The sequence below is a fragment of the Fundulus heteroclitus genome, chromosome 13 (assembly GCF_011125445.2).
Source record: "Fundulus heteroclitus isolate FHET01 chromosome 13, MU-UCD_Fhet_4.1, whole genome shotgun sequence".
Lineage (NCBI taxonomy): Eukaryota > Metazoa > Chordata > Actinopteri > Cyprinodontiformes > Fundulidae > Fundulus > Fundulus heteroclitus.
Window position 1 is genome coordinate 14,082,173 of NC_046373.1, and position 27,149 is coordinate 14,109,321.

General features: G+C 39.2%; 3 protein-coding genes across 4 annotated transcripts in view; 1 reads left to right on the forward strand and 2 right to left on the reverse strand.

The window, feature by feature from the left end:
* Positions 1–1,775, reverse strand: part of fam91a1 (family with sequence similarity 91 member A1) — a 39,504-nt gene extending 37,729 nt beyond the window's left edge. For both annotated transcript variants that reach the window (XM_036145146.1, XM_036145147.1), the window contains exon 1: positions 1,475–1,775. In XM_036145146.1, the coding sequence (XP_036001039.1) occupies positions 1,475–1,546 (72 nt within the window). In that variant the 5' untranslated portion in view covers positions 1,547–1,775. The remainder of the gene's footprint in view (positions 1–1,474) is intronic.
* A 9,954-nt stretch (positions 1,776–11,729) lies between these two features.
* Positions 11,730–20,874, forward strand: klhl38a (kelch-like family member 38a). Its single transcript, XM_021319489.2, has 4 exons — positions 11,730–11,958; positions 15,185–16,547; positions 16,627–16,732; positions 20,007–20,874. The coding sequence occupies exons 2-4, from the start codon at positions 15,192–15,194 to the stop codon at positions 20,294–20,296; spliced, it is 1,752 nt and encodes a 583-aa protein (XP_021175164.1). The 5' UTR covers positions 11,730–11,958; positions 15,185–15,191; the 3' UTR covers positions 20,297–20,874.
* A 4,503-nt stretch (positions 20,875–25,377) lies between these two features.
* Positions 25,378–27,149, reverse strand: part of spire1a (spire-type actin nucleation factor 1a) — a 42,357-nt gene continuing 40,585 nt past the window's right edge. Inside the window, 1 exon segment of the mRNA XM_036145148.1 lies at positions 25,378–27,094. Within this exon segment, the coding sequence (XP_036001041.1) occupies positions 26,833–27,094 (262 nt within the window). The 3' untranslated portion in view covers positions 25,378–26,832.

Consider the following 27,149-nt stretch of genomic DNA (forward strand, 5'->3'; position numbering starts at 1 on the left):
AACCTGTTAGACCATGCAAAAAAAAAACCTTGAGGGTGGGGCAGAGGTTCACCGTCCAGCAGGAAGACGACCCTACGCACTCTGCAAATCTCAGTCAGATAGAGATTGAGGTATTTTTGCAAAGAGGAACGGGTCAAAACTTGGATCTCTAGATGTGCAAAGCTGGTAGAGACATACCCCCAGTTGTAGAGGTGGACCGATTCATCGGCCAGCCGATATTTTGGGTCGATATCTGCATTTTAATTTTTTTTCCTGCGGATAAATGCATCCGTTCGGCGATCCATTATCTAAAAACCCACGTCTGATCCCCTGCTGGCGAGCTGCCACTGCTCTGCGTGTGTTCATTCCGATGGAGAATAACGATCACCACACGCGCAGCATCTAACTTCACATAAAATAACGTCCACACACTGCAGCGCCGGTCAGCGGTTTCTCTCCTCCTTCTGCCACACTGAACTAAAGAAGCTCTCTTCTCTCGGTGACACGTTCATTAAGTGCGAGTCGTAACGCGGGGTTTTTTTTTCTTCCAGTGTACCTTTCAAACTGCGGTCTAAAGCCGATTGTTAACATCAGCCAGTTTAAACGCAAGTTTTGAAACTTGTGTCACATAAATTTTATTCACCATTGCATTATCATGTAAAAGGGGGGGGGGGGGGGAAGCAGCATTGGCTTCAAGAATCAGCCTAAAAAAAAAAAAAAAAAAAAAATCGGCAGGAAATATCGGGTATCTGCTAGACTGATGGGAAAATAATCGGTATCGTATCGGGCTTTAAAAAAAAAACTATCGGTCGAGCTCTACCCAGTTAGTATCAATGCATCTTTTCCCTCACAGTCATACGATAGTTAAAGCAGGTCTATCACATAAAATCCAAAACAAAATGCATTGAGGCTTGTGATGCTTGATGCAGGTCATCAGTGCTGGAGAAGGCCTGTGGCTGGATGGCAGTCCGAGTTTTAGGATCCAGCAGCAGCAGCAGCAGCAGCACAAAGCTTTTGTATGCAAACCACTCAGCTCCACTTCCTTCCCAAGTACCGCTTAAATAAAAACCATATTATTGGTACAATAGGAAGGATTTAAGGAGATCGAGAGTGGAACAAAAAAAAATAAGAAAATAAAAAACACTCCTTATGCATGCATGGATGATGCATGGTTAAAACCGATCATGCATGGAGGTAGGTGCGTGCGTGTGCGTGTGTGTGTGTGTGCAGGATCTGCAGCTGGGCCCCCACGAACTAAGATCATGTGGCGCCTCGTATCAACCGATCTGTCATGTGATGTCAGAGGAGCAGAGCGGAGGCTGGACGGCTCCGGTAGATGGACGGTGGTCGGTTATTGCTCCACGGCAGAGGAGGAGACTCTGAATGACACACGGGAAGCTCCGCCGTGACATTGACAGTCCCTGCTCAGTTGCCCCCCTCCACCCCCCTCCCCGCCCCCGCCTCCATAAGGGGAAGCATTTAAAAAGCTCCGTACCTGCTTGACATTAGCTGGCAGCTTGTTCCACGGATAATTCTGCCTGATGTGAAATTCCACGTCCGTGTTCATCGCTAGCTACCGAGCTGGCTGGGAGCGGAACCCCTTTCGTGACCTGAGACGGGCTCCCCGGGAGAGTCCACGGTGACTTCAGCCCTCCTGGCGCCCGACCATGAAGCGAAGAAATGCCCCAGATGCGTGGAGACGGTTTAATCCGCTGGTTCTTTTTTTCCTTCACAATAAACGGTCACTTCCTTGTTGTATTTCTCAGAGAGGCGTCCGTCACTTCCGGTTGAGGCGTGACGCTGGAGCTGAATGGACCTCGAGGGCGAGAAAGAGAGAAGGGAGAGAAGGGGGCGACAAAATCTCTCCTCGCTTCGCTGTGTGTCGTTTCTGGAGATGTTTTCATGATTTTTGACGTAAAGATGGATTGAACTCCTTGTGAGGAGGATGTCGGGGGGTCTTGCTAAATTTCAAGGTGCAGTTAAGGGATAAGACTCCTTTAATCCACAAATATCCACAAAGAGTACTGACTTAGGTTGAGTGAGTACTTTAGTTAATATCAGGAGTCAGCAACCTTTGCAACCCGCAGAGCCATTTGTGCCCTCGGTCCAGCTAAACAAATTTTATTTAGAGCCACAAAAGTTACACATCTCTTTGAAACAAGAGCTTGTTTTCATAGAATACTCTAGGAATTTGTTTACATTTGTTTTAATTAAAGATCAACAGCTTTCATTATTTAACCAACAGAATTTTTATGTTGAGGTTTAATGCATTTTCTTCAATTGGACATTTGATTTTTATAGCAAATGGCATCAAAATGATGAAAAAGCAAGTCGTTTGCACCCTACGGACAAAAAGATACTTCATTTATCTATAGTAAAATATTCTATACACCATTAGTTTCTTTCTGGAAATGTTGTGCATATATTGCGGAACTAAATGGATCCTAAAGCTAGCTATTTTAAATTACCTGTACATTTGGAAACATTGACCAATTTCCTCCCCACTAAGTTTTTAAGAGCCAAAGCTGAAGGTCCAAAGAGCCACATGCAGCTCTGGAGCCACATGTTGCAGACCCCTGGTTAATATGAACTCCTTTTATTTCAATCTGCCCACTAAAAATAGCAAAAGAATATGCAGATGTCCCAGACTTTTAACAACATTTAAACAACTGCAGTTAAACCTTGCAGCTATGACCCCTCTGATAAATCTTATTTAATCTAAGGCAGGTATGTCCAAAGTATGTGTCCCCATGTAGCACAGGTGGCTGATGCAAATTTAAGCTTTTAGTTTTTAATTAGGGCAAAATTATTCCACAAAAGTTAAATGGCTTGTATTGCACTTTAACTAGTCTTGACGACCTCCAAAGCGCTTTACACTACAGTTTAGTCATTCACCCATTGACGGTGGTGAGCTATGTTAGTAGCTACAGCTGCCCTGGGGCAGACTGACAGAGGCTGCCATACACTGTGGAATGCAGGTGAAGTGTCTTGCCCAAGGACACAACGACAGAGACAGAGCAGGGGATTGAGCCAGCAACCCACCAATTACAGGATGAACTCCCTAACCTCTACACCACCGTCGCCCCACAATTAAAGTCCCACAAATGAAAATGTGAAGTACAACACAACCATGTTTTAATAAACACTTTTGACATACTCTTTTATTTCATAGTAACATCTATCCAATGACATTTAATTACTTAAATGCTGACTTTGGTGCATTAAATCTTCTTTGAATTTAATTCTTAAAATTGGCTAATTACAGCAAATGTTTTCAAAGGACAACTGACCCAAATTCTGTTCTTGTATTGCTAGATCTAAAAGAGTAAAGTCTATTGTTGTTAAAGAGCCAAATTAAATGATTTAAAATCATTTGCAAACTGAATGACCACCTTTTAATACGACAAATGAGCAAAACCCTTTTTTAACTTTTGGATCGACAAAAATTTACACATTCATTTCCTACAAAAAATCCGACTAATCTGTTTCTTTATAATGATCACATTTTGTAGAGCAACCCAATTTTTTGGGTTTCAAAAAAATTTTGTTCATTTTTTGGCCCTTGAGTTCCTTTGACTTGACAATTTTGGCCCATTTATCGAAAGGTTTGGACACCCCTGATTTAAGGCAGCACTGTGCAAACGTTCTGTTCGCACAGATGAAGATTCATGCACCACTGAACGCAGGTCCATGTTTCTGAAAAAATCAACTGATCTGTCCTGTCGAAGGGGCACTCAGAGCAATTTAAAGGGCACATACCATGCAAAATCCACTTTTTTAGCCCTTGAATACATTTTGTGGAGTACTTGGAGGCTCTAGAAGAGCAATAAATTTGAATGTAGTTTGTCTAGGAGCTGCTAATTTTCAAGCCATTCAGTTTTTTCTGTGTTCTCTGTTTTTGAACAATTACGTCATGGTATTTCCTGTGGAACTGCTAAACAAGTTCATGGACTTCCCGCTTACCAGTCTCACATATGTCTCAAAGCGATTATGTAAGTCCAAGCTAAAAGATGCCTGTGCTACAAGTGGATAAGTCATTGGTTGTTCATTACACCGTCCCCCAGCATACTACAAAAATGGCCAAACAGGGTGAAAGTGGAACTCTTAGTGCATCCGATCGGGAAGCTGGTTCGAATCTCAACCATGACCAAGTGGTGCACGCTTTGGAACATGCTTCGGAGCACATGTCTCATCCCTTCATGTCACTATGATGACATAATGTAACGTTATATTTATCTTGATCACTAAATGTTGAAATGAACGACACATCTGCATGATGATTAAATATAATAAATTTTGTTTCTTGCTGCAGCAGCAAGGGAAACTTATCTGTGGGCTACTTTATGCATAAATTACTCCACGTACTTCAGCAATCCAACTATTATCAAATTAACCACAATACAATTCCAAAATTCTACTTTACTTGTGATTTAAACTGGAAAGACGCGCTGCCGCTGGTAGAGCGGGACGTCTCCTGAGATTACATTTATTTATTTATTTATTTATTCATTTTTCGCAATGCATTCTGGGCATTTTATACCCAGTCGAGGCCGCGGAGAATCCATAGATGGATCCTTCATGAATTAGCCAGACAGAGGACTTCAGTTTCGGAGGACGTGGAGAATTAAATTAAATCGATTGGAACACCACTTGGCGCAGCTTTGATGACGTGGACCGCTCCTGAGTGATTGAGATTCAAAGCTTCCTCCCGATCCGAATGTACTGTACGTAACCTGGATGTGGGTGTGAGGGTGTGAAGCGCCCCCTTTAGATTTAAAGAGACAGCGCCAAAATGAGTTGCTATCAGACACACCTCAAAACAGGGGTAAAAAGAGGGAACCTAGAAATTTAGTACAAATCATTGCTGTTCCATTTACTATACAATAGATGGTTTCAATGTAAAAGCAAAGAACTGAAAAGCTTGAAATATCCCCTTTAAAATGTTATTCCCACACAATGAAGGGATCCGGTGACACTGAAGTTCCACACCCTTGATCCTAATACACAACCTGGGAGTAGATCCAAAGCAGCTTAAAGATGTGACCGGACTTGTTGTTCTACAAAACCAGCTAATTTTCTTATGTTTAGATCTACATAACACATTTTTCAATACACCAATATACATGGCAGGATAGGAAACAGCATGACAGCATCTGTGAACAAGGCTTAAGACTGTTTATATGGATTTCTGATACATGGATAAGCCCATAGAAAGATGTGTAAAAGCCTTATAAATCAATCCTTTACTGCAATAGCCTAGTTTTATCCTAGCACTTAATTTTACACCATCTGCAACAAAAACAACACAGATCTATTATTTAGGGAGGGAAAAAGAAAGATCTTCGTGGCTTACTTCATAGCTCAAAGTAAATACTGTCTACCATATTTTTTTATGTTGATGTCCTGATATAACTAGTTTAGTTTGTACAAAAAGCTAAGAATATCTGCCAAAATCTAAAATATGGTAAAATATCTGTAGAGTTCCAATAAATTTGAAGCTAGGATACTTTCCCCTTTTTGGTTGCATATACGTACGATGAATCAACTTCCATCTAACTTGTATTGGAAGTCCAAAGAAAAACATTACCCACAGTAAAACTAATTAAACTAAACATCAAAATCCATAAAAAGGAAGCCTGAAATTGTGAGTTTTACCAAGTAACTAAACCTTTGCAATCTTCTTTACTGGATCACTCACAGCAGAGGTGATTTAAAAACATAAAATCAACAGTCTATTGTTTACTGTGTGCAAAATGAAATCTCAAGTCTTCCCTTATAGAACATAAACAGATTTATGCAATATTTTTATTTCTGTGTGTACAAAAAGAAACAAATACAACAAAAATTCTGCATTGAAAAACGTCTATGCATACATCCATCGGAATAAGCGATAACCAGCTGTCCAACGTTACCAAGCAGCAAGAACACAGCTGTTAGAGAGAAAGTGAGAATTAGCATTTTCCAAAAAAGCTTTATCTTCTAATTATTTTTAACACACGTCTCCAAGTAACACCTTAATCTGCAGGAACGGAGCTGTAACTTAGTAACTGCCTTCAGCGTGCAGATTCGCTAAGTGACAAAGTCCTCCAAAGCGCCACATGGTCTCATGGCTGGACGTGCTGACAGCTCACTTTCTTCTAGCTCTGTTATTTTATCTGCCGACATGAAACCCCAGATCCTTGTCATATGAGGCTAAACAAACGTGGCAGTAATTCATCCGGCTGCCCTGCAAGCTGTTCAGACTTCAGGGAGTGGCCATATATGTGCCCTAACTCTATGATAAGGATTTAGCTCAAACAAAATGATCAAAAAGTACATTTATTTCAGTAACCCAATTAACTAAGGTAAACACAATATAACTCGCAGACTTACGTTTTAAATCCCTTATTTCTGTTAGTAACTGTGATTTTTTTTTGCTTGCATACAATGAAAACGCAATATCAAAAAATAAAATATTACATCAAACAGATGAAAAAAAAATGTAATACAGCAGTGTAGGTTTAATAAAAAGTATGTTTAATATCTGTTATTGTTTTGGAAAGGTACTTTTAATCTGACAAATGTATTCTATATATATATATATATATATATATATATATATAGAGAGAGAGAGAGAGAGAGAGAGAGAGAGAGAGAGAGAGAGAGAGAGATATATACAGATATATCTATCTATCTAGATAGATAGATAGATAGATAGATAGATAGATAGATAGATAGATAGATAGATAGATAGATAGATAGATAGATAGATAGATAGATAGATAGATAGATAGATAGATAGATAGATAGATAGATAGATAGATAGATAGATAGATAGATAGATAGATAGATAGATAGATAGATAGAAATGCTTAAAAATTGCAAATGTTTTGTTCTTATATTCTGGTCCTTCATAACAACGTGTGTGTAGCAACTAATGGTTTTTATCAAGATGTAGTTACCTGAAGAAGCAACGGTAAGCTGTAGTTCTCTAACAGTGAGTTTTTTTAAATAATTATTTACTCACCACAATTTGTTTACAGAAACGTAAAAAGGACAAAAATATTCACAAAAGAAGCGGATTTAAATGGGATTTAAAATAAACAGTTCACATGTTTTCTGTGTAAGTGGAGCACTGCGGTTACATTATTTTAAAGTTTCTCTGTCTTTTGTATTCTTTTGTTGATTAGGCATATTCAATTCAATTCAATTCAATTTCAATTCAATTTTATTTATATAGCGCCAAATCATGAAACATGTCATCTCAAGGCACTTTACAAAGTCAAGTTCAATCATATTATACAGATTGGGTCAGATTATACAGATTGGTCAAAAATTTCCTATATAAGGAAACCAGTTGATTGCATCAAAGTCCCGACAAGCAGCAGTCACTCCTGGGGAACCGTAGAGCCACAGGAAGAGTCGTCTGCATTGTCCATGGCTTTGCTGCAATCCCTCATACTGAGCAAGCATGAAGCGACAGTGGGAAGAAAAACCACCCATTAACGGGAAAAAAAAACCTCCGGCAGAACCGGGCTCAGTATGAACGGTCATCTGCCTCGACCGACTGGGGTTACAGAAGACAGAACAGAGACACAACAAGAGAAACAAAAAAGCACAGAAGCACACATTGATCTAGTAATCTGTTCTACATTAGATGGTAGTAGCAGGTGAGTCGTCTTCTCTGGATGATGTCAAAGTTAACAGAACGCCAGACCAGGTGTACCTACTATGAAGAGAAAAGAGAGAGAACAGAAAGTTAAAGCAGAAATGACAACACATAATGCATAATTGAAGAACAGTAGAACTCAATATAGTGAGAAAATTAGATCCTGATATACTCCAGTAACCTAAGCCTATAGCAGTAAAACTATAAAGGTAGCTGAGAGTAACATGAGTCACTAGTTATAATTTTTGTCAAAAAGAAAAGTTTTAAGCCTAGTCTTAAAAGTAGACAGGGTGTCTGCCTCACGGACCAAAACTGGGAGTTGGTTCCACAGGAGAGGAGCCTGATAGCTAAAGGATCTGCCTCCCATTCTACTTTTAGAGACTCTAGGAACCACCAGCAGACCTGCAGTCTGAGAGCGAAGTGCTCTGTTAGGAACATACGGGGTAATCAGAGCTCTGATATATGATGGAGCTTGATTATTAAGGGCTTTATACGTTAGAAGAAGAATTTTAAATTCTATTCTTGATTTAACAGGAAGCCAATGAAGGGAAGCTAAAATTGGAGAAATATGATCCCTCTTGTTGATTTTCATCAGAACTCTTGCTGCAGCATTTTGGATCAGCTGAAGGCTTTGAACTGCACTTTGTGGACTTCCTGATAGTAAAGAATTACAATAGTCCAGCCTTGAAGTAACAAATGCATGGACCAGTTTTTCAGCATCACTCCTGGACAGAATGTTTCTAATTTTGGCGATATTCCGGAGGTGAAAAAAGGAAACTCTGGAAACCTGTTTAATATGGGATTTAAATGACATGTCTTGGTCAAAAATAACACCAAGATTTTTTACTTTATTACCAGAGGCCAGGTTAATGCCACCCAGATTAAGTGATTGGTTAAGAAGTTTATTTTTTGAGGACTCTGGCCCAAAGATTAAAACTTCGGTCTTGTCAGAATTTAGATGCAGGAAATTTAAAGTCATCCAGCTTTTGATGTCATCAAGACATGACTGCAGTCGAAGTAATTGATTGGATTCATCAGGATTTATGGATAAATATAGCTGAGTATCATCAGCATAACAGTGGAAATTAATCCCATGCTGTCTGATAATTTTGCCAATTGGAAGCATATATAGTAAAGAGAATTGGTCCAAGGACTGAACCCTGTGGTACTCCACAGGTGACCCTAGAGTTTGAGGAAGATTTATTATTAACATGAACAAATTGGAATCTGTCTGACAGATAAGATTTAAACCAGCCTAATGCTTTTCCCTTAATCCCTACAGTATGCTCAAGTCTTTGTAGGAGAATATTGTGATCAACTGTATCAAACGCAGCACTGAGATCTAACAGGACAAGTATAGACACAAGTCCATTATCTGAGGCCATGAGAATATCATTAGTGACCTTCACCAGAGCTGTTTCAGTGCTATGATGAGCTCTGAAGCCTGACTGAAACTCCTCAAGTAGGTCATTACTTTGTAAATGTTCACAAAGTTGATTAGCAACTACTTTCTCAAGAATTTTAGATAAGAAAAGAAGATTAGATATAGGTCTGTAATTTACTAACTCATCTTGATCAAGAGAAGGTTTCTTAAGTAAAGGTTTAATAACAGCTACTTTCAAAACCTGTGGTACATATCCATTTACTAAGGATAGATTAATCATGTCTAAAATAGTGCCACTGATCAAAGGGAATATCTCCTTAAACAACTTGGTTGGGATTGGGTCTAACATACAGGTAGATGGTTTAGATGAAGCTAAAATTTTAGATAGCTCAGAAAGCTCTACTGCTTCTAAACAGTTCAAACACTGCGCAGATTCTAAAGATTCCTCCAATGCTGCCTCACTTACTGAGGACGAGGTAATCATGTTTGGGAGGATGCCAATTATTTTATTTTTAATGGCATCAATTTTATTTATGAAGAATCCCATAAAATCATTACTACTAAGAGCTAAGGGAATGGATGGATCAACAGAGCTGTGGCTCTGGGTAAGTTTGGCAACTGTACTAAAGAGAAATCTAGGATTATTTTTATTCTCTTCAATTAATGATGAAAAATATGCTACTCTAACTCTGCGGAGGGTCTTGTTATACAACAATAGTCTGTCCCTCCAGATTAAGTAGGATTCCTCTTGGTGTGTAGAGCGCCATTTTCTCTCCAATTTCCTAACATTGTGCTTCAAGGAACGCAGCTCTGAATTAAACCAAGGAGCCAGCTTCCTGTGAATAATCACCTTCTTTTTCAAGGGAGCTACATTGTCTAATGCAGAACGCAATGAGGAAGTCAGATTGTTAGCAAAGGTATCGATTTGTGAATGGGAAGAAACAGCAATGCTGCCATCTACAGGGCATTTCTGCAATACTGAGGATATTAAGAAGGGGACAGACTCTTTAAGTTTTGATACAGCATTATCCGATAAAAATCTACTATAATGGAACCCTCTTTTGGGGGTGGAGAATTCAGTTAGATTAAACTCAAATGTTATTAAAAAATGATCAGACAGGACAGGGTTGTGAGAGAATACTGTTAATTCTTCACAATCAATGCCATATGTCAGAACAAGGTCTAAAGTATGGAGCCGAGAGTGCGTCGGTTTATGCACATTTTGAACAAAACCAATTGAATCTAGGATAGTTTTAAAGGCTACACTAAGGTTATCACATTCAGTGTCAACATGGATGTTAAAATCACCCACTATAATAACCTTATCAGTATTTAACACCAAATCAGATAAGAAATCTGACAACTCATCCAAAAACTGAGTGTAAGGGCCTGGTGGACGATACAAAACAACAAACAGAAGAGGTTTTATTGCTTTGCAGTTTGGATGAGGGAAACTGAGGGTTAAATGTTCAAAAGAACTGTAATTATTAGTAATTATTATTGTTGCCTATAATCTGCTAGAATCTGATTTATGACGAGAACACCATAAACTGTCATCTAAGAAATTGTTTAAATAATTTTTTTATAATAACAGTCCAAAAAACAATATAGTCTTGGATTAAAAACAAAAAGACCAGGGGCTTTTGGGTTGGGGTGGGGGTCAATGACTATGATTTTGTTGGATCCCCTTCTGCCCGCTGACTAGACAGTCTTTTTTATGAATATGAATTTAGGAGAGAATACCATAAGTTATGGTAAGTTGCAACTTTTATTAATTAATTAATTTATTTATTTATTTGAATATGATTGATGTAGTTTATTTTTTCACTAAAGATCACTTAATCTCAAGTCGACCCCCCTAAAGCATCCTGCCATGCCCCGGTTTTAAACAAAGGGATGAGTGAAATAATCACTGAGCAGAGCATAAATTAACACACGAATCAAATCTATTAAAATACGAAAGAAACTCCAACATGATATCAAATTTACAAGCAAAAACAAATTCCTTTAGATCATGACTAGTTGTTTAGAGAGTCAATTACTTTTTTTTTGTCAGACCTAAATTTTAAAGTTCCACCAAAACTGTACATGTTAAAATGTATTTAATGAGATTATCAGTGGCCATCCTTCACAAAGCTTTATGGAGATATCCCTTACTTAAAAACAAAAAGAAAATGAACTAAGATTCTTGGTTTTACTTCGCATTAAGATCGATAAAACTACTGTATTTCCAGATAATGGGAGGCATTTTTGTAAAATGCAATGAATGACACATCTTTAGTGCTAAAAGAGTAGTTCTCATTACAGATTCAGTTTTATTGCCCAGGTTTGTGCTCACTAATGGAGAATTTGACTTTGGTTTCATCCCCTCACAACATTCAGACATTGCATTAAATTTGTGCACACATTGGAACCAGTTTGCTTTCAAACTGGGGGGAAAAAACAGCCTGCTTCTTCCAGCTGCTTATCTTGAACAGGATAGATATTTTTTCCACTAATTGGGGTCTACACGTATCAGGGAGGTAGAAGAGGAAGAATTCAAACACCACTGGAGGTCTGATCAAGGCTGGCAGCTCAAGAGCTCTTTTTATAAGCACCATCAATGCCTCATTAACGATTCAAGAGCGTGGGATTGTTGTCTCACTCCCCGGCCACTGTATTCACTCCCTCTGCAGGTCCCTGGCCGTGCCAAACACCTCCGTGTCACATGAGAGGCTCGGTAGAGTCACGGTGGGCCACCATGCTATTCTTAGATGGAGGAATGTACACAGTGGCCTCATGGCACTCTCCACAACACCCAACTGGAAAACTCTGTGTCATTTCTCTGTGTCAGGGTCCCTTCCTGACACCTCCTCGGATCTTATTTGAACTCTTTCTTTTCGTTTTTTCTATTCAAACCAAAGTGACAATATTCTGTGGATGTTATCGGCTCTTTGAAAGGCAGGAGGTAAGGATCCACGGCGTCATGAATTTAGCTGGACTGTATTTCTATTAAGCTGCATGTTCTACTTCCTGATTTGTTCAGAAAGCTTCAACTCTGTCCTTTATTTTTTTTTGTTAATGGCGGTCTTTCTTAATTTTACTGAGCTAACCGGAGAGTAAAGGATGACAGCTTATTTACCTTTGCCTGGGTGGGTGTAGCAGTTGAAAAGCCTTTAAAACCACATTAATCTACATAAATAATCAATGTCATAATCTGTCAAAATACTGCATAGATTCCAATTATTTCTCAGATTAAGACTAAATATTTTTTATAATAAATATGATTATTATACTTCAATCACAGGAAAGTAATGCAGATAACTACTAAAAGATCTGTATTATTGATTACATTATATGGTCCAGTAAGGTCTAGCTTGTAACACAAACAACAACGACAAAACAAAGATGCCAACACTAACTCTACAGAATGGCACTAAATCTAACAAGGGTAGTTTTTTGAATAAGAATTTCCAACTTTTTTATTGTCACTATTATCTAGGCTGGAATTAACGTTCACGTTTTATGGGGAGTTTACTGTTCTCTCTCTAGTTTAAAGAAAATGTTTTGCTGATTTCACACACCTAGAATCTGAGGGGAACAGTTTTGGAGTAAGAAGGCAAAGGAGCCAAACCACCTTTTTGGTCCGACAGCTTGGTGCATCAGAACACCAGGGACAGAGCGGGTAAAGACAATGCCTATATTATGGTCTGGATTCTGGCCGTTGACCCACTCACCGACCTGACCAGATCGCTCGAGTTGTGCGGCTCCCACCGTTCCCTTCCTCAGCTTTAATGATGGGGAAATATTGGCGAAACAGCGGTTGTTCAGGCCTAAAAGGGCATGCAGCCTGGAAGACTGCTGGCTCAGGGTTACTTCGCTGCGTGTGTTGGCGGTTTCTGATTTTGGATTCAGAGTCAGGTGACTCTGGAGATGCGTTTGAGATGGAAGAAACCTAACACAAGTACTTCATGCCTAAAATTGGGGGCCATCACAAAGCAAACAATGCAAACATTTATGGAAACCAGCTCTCAAAAGACTGATCAGTCTCTGGTTTTGTGGTCTTCTTTCCCTTTGTGTGAGAATAAGACCTCAGCTTTCTTGTGAGCTGTGGGCTTCTGGGGTAGGATCCATCACAAGGTTCTGCTTAGCCAATCAGAAAGCAGATGGAGCTAAGTAGGGACAAACCAGCCAATAAAACATTTTTATTTTGCTGGTTATTTTTCTACCACATTCTTTAATCTCTTGACGAGACCAAGAATGTTGACAAATTATTATTCAAAGTCTCCCACGGGGTGCGATAAGATGGTGCTGTGGCTAAATGTAAGAGTCCATCAAGGATATCTTGAATGGACAAGGAAGTATGCTGTCCTTGTGGGTGAAAGGTCACCGTGGTTTATTCAACTAAATTCAGATCTATTCTGCTCAGTTTATTTATATAGTGCTAATTTAAAACAATATATATATATATATATATATATATATATATATATATATATATATATATATATATATATATATATATATATATATATATATATATATTTATATATATATATATATCTTAAGGCACTTTACAGGACAAAAAGATCCAATTTACTGCCGGAAATATACACAATTATACAATTGATCCAATAACATAGACAAATTCAACTTCATACATTTCAGTTCAATCTTAGCTATAATATAATGCAGCAAAATTTTGCTTTTAATGCCAGTTTGTAAAACATTAATCATGTAATGATGTTCTGTTTATTTTAGGGGATGTTCATAAATCAAATTTGTAAGATCCTATGCTTTAGAACAATACTTTTTCCAATACAAAAGCATAAAAGCTTGAATTTAGTGTGTTTTGAGAAAATTCTTACAAAACATAGCTGTAAAATAAAGTTAGGCAGTTACTCAAATATTCAATTTATTTTACTACTGCTTCTTTAACTCTAGATTCATGTGAACGCTGGTATCTGACTCTCCACCAGCAGAACTGCCTGCTGTGAGATGTCACTCTGAGGCCCTGTCATTTAATAATACACAATAATGATTACGCGTCTAAATGTGTCAGGCAGGCTGGGGCCTGTGAATGATTTTTTTTTTACGGATAAATTGTTGTTAATTGGTCGTTGAATTTTATGCCGGTCAACACAGATACCATCCACTGGGGAGGGTCAGATTCTGGCACTGAAGAGTAAAAATACTGTAGAAAAAAACATAACATGGTGAAAATAGCAGCAGAGTTTACAGAGGGTGAAATGGGTCCCGAGGGAGAGATTGAGAGTGATGGAGAGGCCAACACAGATGGTCTGTTGACACGGTCCTTTTAATGTTAGCAGTGATAGGCAGCCTGATGATAGATGCGGCCTAATGGTGGACGGGTGTATAAGGATGGGCTTTAAAATAGAAAATTAGAAAGTCAGTGATTCAGATTAAGGACAGGTGCTCTGTGTGAGTCATGAATGACCAGCTTTCCAATAAACCTGACCTCAGAACATACTGTTTGCAGACTTAAGCCTTTAAGATACTATCGGATGAGGGGAAATAGCCCAGAATTGAGAAATTCTAAGCATACAAAAAAAATAAACAAAATAGGATAGCAAAAATAAAGGCACTTTTTGGAAATTACAAATTATTACAAATTTTCATATTGTACAGCAGGTATTAAAAATTGCAATAGGGGACACATTTAAATTTCACGCTGTAATGTTGTCAAAAAAGTTAAATCTTAAGACTTATTACATCATGAAAATCCCTTGTGTGAAATTTTATCTCATTTTAATTTCTCCTGCTTTTATTTCTACATGTCAATTGACTTTTACTGTCAAAGTAAAATTTTATATCATAGACCTTTAAAAAATATCAAAAGATGATTACAATCTGACTGTTTGGCCAAAAATAAGAAAAAAAATACAAAAATCTTCAGAGTACAGTAAATGGGAGTCGAAGAATAGTAAAACAAAACAAAACAACACATAATACTTGTGTGGATTTGTAATGGCTTGTTCACTCTACAATATTTCAAATTCAAACTGTTTACTTTTAAAGGAGATATTTTTTACATAACAATAGTAATGCAATTTTAGAAAACCATAACAAGCTAAATTGCAATCAACAACATACATTCATTGTGTTTGCATGCGCTGTAGTGTAAATCTTCCTATCGAAAATCTTGCGCCTCCTTCCTGCTTTGTTTCTCCCAGCAACAGGATGGCTGGCAGAAGGTCGGACATTTTTTCGTTCAAAGACTCAGAGCTTCCCTGCCACCTGCTCGTCCAGCTCAACATCCTGCGGCAGGAGCGCCTCCTCACCGACGTGCTGCTCTGCACCGAGCACCAGGAGATCCCCTGCCACAGGAATGTCCTGGTCTCCAGCAGCCCGTACTTCCGCGCTATGTTCTGCAACAACTTTCTGGAGAGCAGCCAGGCTCGCGTGAACCTGAAGGGAATCTCTCCGAGCGTGCTCACTGGCATTGTGGACTATGTTTACACCGGCTGCGTCACTATCACCATGGAGAATGTGCTGCCACTGATGCAGGCGGCGTCCATGCTTCACTACGGCGGGCTCTTCGAGGCTTGCTCCATGTTCCTGCAGGAGCAGCTAAGTCCGGAGAACTGTCTGAGCATGATCCGCCTGTCCGAGATCCTCCACTGTGAGAGTCTGAAGGAGAAGGCGAAGGAGATGGCCGTGAGGTGCTTCTCTGACGTTGCTGCCACTGAGGACTTCTGTGAGCTGTCTCTTCCAGAGCTCATGTGCTACCTGGAGGACGACCGCCTTTGCGCCGAGGAGGAACAGGTGTTTGAGACGCTCCTGGCATGGATCCACCATGACCCGTTTTCACGGCGCGGCGCCATCCACGATCTCTTCAAGAAGGTCCGTCTGCGCTACATCCATCCCACGTACCTCTTCCAGTTCATCGCCAACGACCCGCTGGTGCAGTCGTCCACGCTCTGCACCGAGATTATCGACTCCGTCCGCCGCCTCATGCTCACCGCCAGCACCAAGTGCAGCCGCGAGCTGAAGCCCCTCTGGACCACGCCGAGACGCTACACCTGCAGAGAAACGCTGGTGGTGGTCGGAGGGCGCAAGAACAACGAGCAGACTTCTCGGGAGGCGCTCCTGTACGACGAAAGGACTCATCGTTGGCAGTGGTTGGCCAAGCTGCCTCTGCGCCTCTACAAAGCTGCTTACGTGTGCATCCACAGCATCCTGTATGTGCTGGGAGGCCTCAGCCTCTGCATGGCTTCTGGGGACAGCTCCGTCAGCGCCACCGTTTACACCCTGTCCCTCAAAACGAACCAGTGGAGGACCGCTGAGCCCATGCTGGAGCCCCGGTACGCCCACCAAAGCGTGTCTTATCTGCACTTCATCTTTGTGCTGGGAGGCATCGGGGTGGACAAGCGAATCTCTCAGTCAGTGGAGAGGTACAACAGCATGTTTAATCAGTGGGAGGCCATGGCGCCGATGCCCACCGCCGTGCTTCATCCAGCTGTTGCAGCCAGCGATCAGAGGATCTACGTGTTTGGAGGGGAGGACGCCATGCAGAACCCTGTCCGGCTTATTCAGGTACGGCGCACCTCTCTGAGAAGTCTTGCCTCCAAGACTCGGCGTTAGATTGGTTGTTTACGTTGTTGTTGTGAGACAGGTGTATCACATCGCTCGCAACCTGTGGTCCAGATTGGAGACAAGAACAGTGAAAAACGTTTGTGCTCCGGCGGCTGTCATAGAGGAGAAGATCTACATCATAGGAGGTGAACAAACTCCTTTATCCGCAAATCTGATGGATGGAAAGCATGCAGTTATGTTTATTTGTGTATATACACTTCTTTGCAAACGTATTGACACCCCTAGAACCTTTTCATACACTTTAATGACCAACACAAAGTGAACATTAACTTGATTTGATCTTAACAAATTTATGTAGTCGAAATTATGACTCTGTATCTCATAATTATGACTTTTCATCTCAAAATTATGACTTTGAATCCCATAATTATGACTTTGAAAGTTGAAATAATGACTTTGAATCCCATAATTATGACTTTGAAAGTTGAAATTATGACTTTGAATCCCATAACTATGACTTTGAAAGTTACTTTCATGTAGGAGAGATGGGCTTCCATAGACACGGGCTTCCATACTCCCCTATTTAATTGTACCTGCTGTAGAAAAGTATTCCCAAAGCACGATGCTACCAGCACAGGTGGTGTGTTAAGGCTGATGTGCACGTAGGCCAAATGCTTCTTTTTATCACCTCTTCCACAATGGCCTGATTTGTGCAGTGTTTGACTAATATTTGAGGTGTCAGATTCTCCTACATGAGCTGTGAAATCCTGTACAACCCCTCCACAGTCACCATGCGTATCTTGGCTGCGTCTCTCATAAATGTTCTTCTTGTCTGATCTATTAGTTTAAATGGATCACCATGGTTTAGTATGTTTGCAGTTGTATTTAAAATAAAAGTGTGTTCAAAGTGTGGTGTGAGGTGTTCAAACCATGGAGTATTGATTCATAAACTGTACATTCCCTAATACTTTATCCCTGACCTTTTGATTCTTGATGCTGTTTGTTCACTAACGTTCTCTAACAAACCTCTGAGGGCTTCACAGAACAGCTGGATTTTAGATGGGATTAGATTGAACTCTTTCTGCTAATTAGGTGTATTTGGAAGGAAAAGGGCAAAGGAATGATTAAAGTGTATGAGAGTAACAAGAGAAACAGTGCCGATATCATTAGTTTTTATCTTTATAAACCATATATCCTCTTTCTTTCAGTTCACAGTAATGCTCTTCTTTGTGTTGGTCTATCATATAAAACCCAAAAATGATAGATTTAAATGTCTGGTTATAACAGGATAAAATGTGAAAAAGTAGCTGTGTTCCCCACTCTCATCCTAAACTAGCCAGCTTTGTCTTACTTTCACATAAATATCATGATCATTCTAAACTCAGTAGGTCTACTGTGCATTGGTGTATGCAAAAAAGGCACCAAAAGCATAATATTTAGGCACCATTTTAAGAGCTGAATTCATACAGTGCTTTAAAAACTATTTCCACCAACAGTTGTACACATATAAAGTCTCTGTATAAAGCGGGCATTTTTTATATAACGTACCTGTTTGACTCTGATGTGGTTCTGAGGTTTGTTTGTTTTTCTTTTGTTTTTTTGCTCTCTAAAAACTACCCAATTTAGGCCTACTCTAAGTTATTTTGCTAACAAGATTATGGGTCAGTTAAAGGGTTGATCAAGCCCGGTTTGATTTAAAAGAACAGGGTTATTGAGACAAATAACAAATTAGCAAATTTGATACCTACCAAAGATAAGGTTAACAAGAATAATTTTGCGTTTTATAATTGACTGTATGACCACTTTAACTTTGGTTAAAGTTTGAATGTTGACCTTGGCTAGCTCAAACTTACGCTTAGCTAGTTCTAAGTTACGCTTAGCTAGCTCTAATTTATGCGAAGAATTTAGCAGCTAAAAGGCTAATCTTATCTTGAGTCAATAACCTTGTTTTTGTGTGCAAAATAAAGTTTTTAACTTCATTTCTTAACGTTAAAGCTTGGTATCCCGGAAGCTTTCTCGACTCAAAAAGTCCGGAGTAATTGAACCGAAACTGGTCCACTCCTCTGCAACAGGGAGTCGTTAGGGTCGCTATTGACCTGGCTTACAGGAACAATGTTTTGATCACCCGTATAAGGGTGAGGATTGAGGTGATGAATAAACCCTATAGCTGTATTATACGTTTTTGAGAGTTGGAACCTAAATCCTCCTCCTCTGTTTAAGGTTGTTTTTTCTCTCTTAACGTAGATGGCTTCCTTCACACCAGTAAGGGGTGGACTAGTTTCGGTTCAATCTGCAGGCATACAATGACTTTAACGACTCCCCATTACTAAGGAGGTGGACCTGTTTTGGTTCAATTTGCATGTTATTTAAGCCATTACAAGGCCTTTGTTGGGCAGTAGTATAAAGCTTGCAACTCCACATTACTCCTGACTTTTTGAATTGAGAAAGCTTCCGGGATAGTAAGCGAAACGTCTTCAAACTTCGGAAAAAAGTCCAGTTGTTTTGTTTTTTACTTTTTTACTTTTTTGGAATGACCATGACCTGGATGCCTGAGAATCTTCACCAGTTAAAGCTTGGGTCGTCAATTTTCCAGAACTTTCCCCAAGTCGCTTTTTTAATAACTGCGCATGTGTCATTCCTTCTTCCGCTCTTTAGGGGGATTGCATGAAAAATATCTTCCAAATCTTTCTACTGTGTCCTTCCTCTTCTTCTCATAAACATGAACGCGGTTCGCTTCTGACTCTCAGCCATGTTCAAAGTCCAATGAACGGCTAACCACTAAGCTAACCGCTAACCTAGACACTAAGCTAACCGGATACATAAACACTAGAAATGCGCATGCACAAACCAGCAAGCAGAAATGCAGAATGAACGAGCACACACACACTGGTGTTACGTGAGCGTGTCAGAATGATTGGCATGTAGGACAACCAATAGATAAGGCGATTCCCCTGGAACTTGAGGGACAGAGGGGGATGAGTGTATAACGTCAATGGGTGAGAGCAGGAACAAAACCCTGACAAATCCATGCCCTATGGACAAAGATTGGTTAGAGTTTTTACAGACCTGCAGCTCCCACAGAGAATGTTTTTTTTTAACCTCCTTTTTGTGATGAATACATAATGTATGAACTTCTTTCAGGATAGAAGGACGATTTTACCCAGTATAACAAAAAGTGTTTCTGAGCAGGATTACCAACTGTAGTTTTAACAATAATAGATGCCATCATTTTGTGTATTTACTCCTGTGGATGACGCAAAAGTGTTCCACAGTTCCAAAGTTTGATCAGTTCATTTAAAGTTTAAAATGATGCTCTGTGAAGAATAACGGCAGTTACACAATCAAAAAATTGTTCAAATGAATAACAACAAACAACCAAGGATATTTTGTGTGTGAGTATAATTCATAACTGAAATGTGTCAGTAACGTTTAATGATGCACAAAAATCTGCTTTTTCAGGGTATACCAGGAGAATGATTGCCTACGACACCAAAGCCAACAAATTTTTTAAGTGTGCAAATCTAAAGGAGCGAAGGATGCACCACAGCGCTGCAGTGATCAACAACAAGCTCTACGTCACGGGCGGACGCATCCTCAATGGCCACGATGTCATCGAGGACTCGGATTGCTTTGACTGTTACGACCCAAAAACGGATGTTTGGACCTCAAAAGGTTCTCTACCATACAAGCTTTTTGACCATGGGTCTCTGCCGCTGGTCTGTGTTTCCAACAGACCCAACCCACCATGAGCAAAACCTCTCCTCTGCTATGTTTTATCAGTGCTTGATGGAGCTCGGCCTCTGTCAGACGTTAGCAGGCCATTTAGCACCGCTGATGTTGAGCTGAATCAGAGTGGAGTCTGCAAGAGGCAGTAATGCCAAGGCACCTGTGGTGGAACTGAAGAGGCAAGAAGAAGTTGTCAGGCTTTAACACAAAGCCATTTGTAGACACATTCACCTTGGAACAATGTCTTTCCATTCACATTTGATGATAATTAATAATGTTTTATCATCCCAGATAAAGAAAATCCCTTCATGTGGCAGCTGTAATTTCCATTTTTGCCATTTAAACCTGGAAAAATTTGGTTTCATTACTTAGCTCTGTTAGAGAACTGACATCGGCACTATTTGCACTTTGTATAGTAAATAATACATTCCTCCTTGACCCACTTGTTCTTACTGGATTGCACTTGTTGATGAGAAGAGCTCTTAAAGAACATGAATACGGAGATGAAGAAGAACCAACCTCTTGTCATGTTGGATAAGGTAATGGAAAGTATGACAGATTTGTTCAAAGGAAATAAACTGGGCCAACGTTTATTAATTCATCAATGTGCTTATATTTTAATATGGAGGCTTTTGGTCCTGTATACACAAATCAAATACAAGAGTGTGACAAAATACAGAGTTTTGGGGAGCAAAGACATAAGTATTTCAGGGGTTATTGAAAATAGTGTGCGTGTAAGTGTTGCTAGATGTTGAAAATGCCTCAACAGCTACTGAAAGTTGATGTGAGAACATGTGACAAAGCTGCCTTTGTAGCGCCTCAGGGTGACACACTGACCTGTTTACTTTGGAAAGGAGTGGAAGAGGTATTAGGGAGATATCCAGAATTTGCATCATCATTCTAAAACAATTAAGTTTGCCGTTCATTCACAGCTGGACCATTTTATAACTTTTCTGCAGCAGATGTGCCGGCGTTACTTATTAATTCTTTAAGCAATGTATCAGTTTGGTTACTACTTAGTAGCCCTTCTGGCCATTTGATGTGCAATGTCTGTTTATTTACATGTTCCATTAGTGTCTGAAAGCACAAAATGGAGAGATACATTGTTACTGCCATAAATTGCTAATACCACTTGAAACATTAGGAAAAAACAACTTTATTTACTGACTAATGCTCTTTGGGTTGTGGTCTTCATCACGGTCATTACAACTTGGTGATTTGTAATGCCCTGATAAAGGCCAACAGCTGAAACATGTTGGTGTAATAAATCATCAATAAATCTTCTAGGTATAAAGCCTCCCTTGGTAAAAAAAAAAATATGTTTGGCATAACTACAACAAAATTTTGCTTGCCAAAAACTTTTAAAGTCATGGAATGGTTTATTGATTTTATTTTAATGTGGCAACCCCTTTGGCAGGTAGTCATAATTTCACTACAGGATTTAATTATTCTGGTTACCAGTAGCCACCATATTAAAAGATCCTCCAGCAATTTCTAATATACCCCCAGTTTTGATGAAAAATGTGAAGCATTATCCTTAGGGTTTAGCTTTTGTGTACCTACAATCATACAATGTGCCAATTTGGGAAGATATATCAGCAAATGGCCTGACCAGTTTCCTGAAAAATTCTTTTGTATCATTTACTCTGAAATCAACTATTTTTGACAACCCTAGTGGAGACGCTAACAAACATTTGGCAAATAATGTTATAGAGGAAGACAAATAAATAACACAGCCACTAATCTTAACTTGCGGAGTCTTTTAAGGATCAAGCTAATGCCAGCACTGTAGCACAGCTCTCTGCTCCAGGAAGTTAGAAAAGCATGTGTTAAAAACCAAAATGTCTTACATACTGTACTTATAGTGTTTATGGGGGTGAATGAAAACAATTTGTTCTGCCCACCTGGAAAACTTCCTATGTTCCCGGCTGTCTCTCTCATAAGCTCCCTCAACAGGGAACATTGTTGATGCAGCCACATAATCTTTTCCATAACTATCAAGTGACATGTTTGCTCTGCATAGACCTTTAAAAAGCAGCGCAACATCCGCCAGCAAACACATAGCGTTATTTTGTCTTCAGATGTTAGGGGGAATGTAGTGAATACACAACTTTATGATATGATGTGACTGGCATGTGGCCTCTTGACCTGGTGCCTTGCATTCTTTTCATACCAAGCTTTCGGTATGAGGAGCCGCTCATACAAGCACCGTATCTTGTTACCACCCTGAGAGACTCTCTCTTTGAATGATTGCATGCTTGTAGGGGATCTTTAGTTTCAGTTTTGCACTTTATTTAATAAGCGTTAGTGTTGGACCACTAAAGGTACCACCAAAAAAGAAATTTCAGTTGTTGCCATGATAACAATTCACCCCGTGTGTGTGTGTGCGTGCGTGCTCTTCCCGAAAGCCTCCTTCATGTGTCTCCAGAGGCGGGTAGAAATTTTACTCGAGCAAGAGTAGCACTACTTCAACATATTTCTACCCTAGTCAAAGTAAAAAGTAGAGTAAAGTTAGAGTAGAAAGACGTTTGGTTAGAAGGCCACTCAAGTACTAGGTAAATACTTATAGCAACTGATTTAATATTTAAAATAATTGGTCAGGCGAAAAATAATAAACGATGTACAAATTCTGGTATTTTAACAACAAACATAAAACCTTTACAAACAATAACAAATTAACAAATTCAGGCAGAAGAAACACTTTTCTAAACAATGTTTTTCAACATAACCCTTATTAAACCAAGCAGTTAATGCATATACAGTAAGTTAGGACAGGGCAAAGTACTTCCAATAACAATATCTACTGTTTACTGTGGTTACTTGACCTGTAAATTGCTCAATGAGCTCAGCAGATAGAAAATACCATTAAAACAACAAACCTTGGGTACAAACCAGAAGTCTCACCTTAATATAAACTGTAGATGTGTCACTGTTGCATTTTAGGTGTAAATTAGTTTGTTCTTTATTCAGTAAAGTTACTCACAGTGGATAGAGTAGCCAGACATTTTACTCAAGTAAGAGTAGCGATACTTCCTCATAATATTCACTCAAGTAAAAGTAAGAAGTACAGTCCAGTAAAACTACTCTCAAAAGTAAATTTTGTTCAAAAAGTTACTGTAACTGAGTAAATGTAACTGGTTACTACCCACCTCTGTGTGTCTCTATGAGCATATCAGAGGCCACGGTGAAACATATGCAAGTGTGTGTCATTCTGAAGAGTTTCTACACATGATGACCTAAATCATCTAAATGGACACATGATGGTCTGTCGGATGTTTTGTGCCTGACTCAGTCACCCAGAGCAGCGCTTTAGGATCAGCACCACTGAGCTGCTGCTAAATACACAGCCCGTTTAGGCCGCTAAATGACCACAGGACTGCCTGCTGCCTTTCAATAGATACCAGCGTGTGAGGGTCACCCTTCAGGGAGGATGTGGCCAGCCAGGTTATTTTCAGTGCCTGTTACCAGCCCCTGTCAGATAGCTTTGTAATGCGTGAGCGGGACCAGACAGACGTCGAAAATGTTTAGAGGAAGCAAACGGGAAATGGATTATTCCTGCATTTATTGCTATTCAACTCCGTAAACCTTGATGTTCCTTAATTTGATCTTTGGCAAATGTTTCATTAACGTATTGAAATATCATTTACCATCAAATGTGGCTTTATGGACAAAGTCAAAAGTAACACGTTACACCAGATCATCTTGAATATCACCACTAATGTTTACAATGTGCACAGAGAGTTTTCCTTGTTTAATTGTGTTCAATTACCCTTTTTTGTTCTGTTTTGTTTTTTAGCAGCTGTTCTGATGTCCACCTCAGAGTTGCATCTGCTTTTATGAGAAGATGTCAACCTTTTGGCAATGGTTCTGTCTTTTTTTGTTTTGTTTTTTTGGTCGCTTACGAGAATTTCACTCAGATTATTTTGAAGATTGTAAAAGTAACAAGTCATAAAATCTACTAACACGCAACCGTGTCTGTGAGAATTTTTTTGTTTGTTTGTTTTTTAATTTCTACAAACAGTGCCTTGCTAAAGAAATCATACCCCACATTTAAAGTCAGTGAAGACAGCAACACCAAAGGGCCTGCAGCTGTAGGTGCATATCCACTACCACCAGAGGTCTCTAAACACCTTAAAATGTGAAAAGGTCAGCTTTCTCAGTGTGCCTCTATCTCCCTCTACTGTCTTTACAGGCTTTATACATAAACTGTCTGCTTGTTTTGAAGCCAGTTACACAATCGAAAAATTGTTAAATTGAAATAAATATAAGGAAATTATTCAATAATTGTGTGAAAGTCTCGACAAATGATTTATAAACATTTTAATTTATTACCTTTAAACTCATAAATAGCACGGAGAACCAAAACTGACACATACCAGTTTAGTTGTAATAATTTCCGTGCTGCAGTTTCCCATAAACCAATAAAACCAGGCTTACATTTGATTGGTTACTGGCGTCCATAGCGATTCAACTTCTGACCAATCAGCTTTGTAGGGTAAGCCCCATCCATTAGGATCAGTCCATAAGGGGAAAAACCAGAAAATCACTTCATCTGTAAATATTAACAGTGCTAAATCAATATATAATAAAACAATTAAAACAGGAAATAAAAAATGCACAAATATTTTAAAAATAGTTATTTATAAATGCATTGAAATATTTTCATTATATACAAAATATTTAGAAACAATTTTACTATATTGATGGAGATGCTAAAACGGTCATGATTTTAACATATTGTTACGTACATTTTAAGTTTGATTTAAAGTTTCAGTCATATACATTTATTTAACAACGTGTGTATTTATTGCATTGTGGCACTTTTGGAGTTATCACAGAAAGTGTTGATTACAACAAATACTCAATTACATATTCATCATAATTTTAATTTACTAACACTTATGTACTGCATGAATTATTTTTAATGACTAATTTAAAATGCATTTACATATTTATTCAGTCACTCATCTACTGAATTGTGGCCTGGCAAGTTTTTATTAGCTACAAAATCCTGTTCAGGGTTTCCGGCGGTCGGTTGGCACACAGCATGAGTCCATCAATGGGCCATTCGTGAAATTTTAAATCATATGACAGAGAGACAGAGTCATATTTAAGAATTATGATGACTTTATTATAATTTCTCTGATAAAAACAGACAGTTCCCAGTACGGCATGCACACATTCCTTACAGAACTCCAAAATAAAACTGGACTTATTGATTGCTTTGTTTTGTTGTTGTTGTTGTTTTTTTTAACATGGCATCATCATTTGTTCAACAGGCTGGTTAAGATTTGTATCCATTTGGTGATATGTGCGTAAAGAACTGATAGGAGAAGCATCTGAAAGGGAAACATGTTCTTAAAGCAAAATCTTCAAACGTATACATTCAGTTCTGTGTGGCTTTGCTCTAAGGACAGCTATTCGAGCATTTATTCTAATCATGAAGGACCTTCTTAAGATGGCAGATTTATTTAAAATTATTATTATTTGAGATAAAAACCAAATATAAACTATATTTTGACACAAATAAACTGTTAAATAAAATCTTGGCGGGGATGTTCACAGAGGATCTTATAAACTCTACATAAGAGAAACTCCGTTACACAACAAAATATATAAAATATAACAAAAACCCAAAGTTTTATATAAAGTAACTTTAGAGGGAGAAATCTTAAATATGGTAAAATTATAACGTAACCTCATATGGTTGTATTCAATTTGATTTCAGAACGATAGGATTACACAGCCGTTACGCATTCCTAAAACCCTTCGCTTATGTGTCTGCTTCCCACTTTGGAGCACAGAGCGGTGAGAAACCAAAGCTACCCTCATTTAGTTTATGACACATATATACAATATGTCTGTAGCTACAAAGGCATTCAGAGAAATTACATTTTGGCACATTGCACAGAAATGAATATACATTTAGCTTAAATAACAAAACAAAAAAAAAAACACCCTGAAAAATACAGTCCATCTGAGTCCCCCCCAGTAAAGTGAGATAACAGCAAAAACTAATTTTATCTGGCTGAGAAGCTGAAACGTTTGGCTAAAAAAATAATAGTAATAATAAAATGCTGCTGGAAGGTTTAGAGGGAGGTGGAGATCTGCCCCAGCAGATCTGACGAGAGACTGTACAGTGCATTTCTGTCGGCTAATCTTCCTGAGTGCAAGAAGTAAACGGCAACTGGGAGAGCTTATCGACCTTAGATGTTGATTGGGCCTCTGCAATATTTACATGATTTTACTAGAACTTTTGGCTTTCTGCGTCATTTCATCCAAAGTTCGAGCCATGGACTCTAATGAGGCTCTCCTAGGGCTTTTTGGAAGAGAAACATACCCAGAGTGGGACTTTTTTTTTTCTTCACACATATTAATCAGCTTTACAGCTAATTTAATGAGTGCAACTTTTCCTGAGAGGGCTACTACGTCCAGATTCGCACAGAAACTCCTACACTCGGTAGTGGTCCGTGTCAAATTTGGATTTTTTTTTTTTTATTTATTTCATTTGAATAAATGTCCAAAAGCTGTGATATATTTAAAGTGCACTGGGTCCGTCCTACACTTCACTGATGGGGCGCTCTGCAGACGGGAAGTTGATCGACTTGGACGACGCCATGTAGAAAGAATGGGTTTTGCGGTTCAGCCGGGCCCTTTTCGACGCCACCGACAAGCTGCGTCTGCTGGAGGAGATGATCTCCGTGATGAACTTTTTACACTCCACGCAGACCTCCATGGTGGCCCAGTCCTCCGTCAGCTCTTTGGGCAGCTGCAGGTCGTCATGCGACTGCCCGTCTTTGCTGCTGCTGTGCTTGGACAACCTGCGAACAGGGAGCGATGTTAGCATTCGCGCGGCTCAGACTCGCTTTGAGCTCT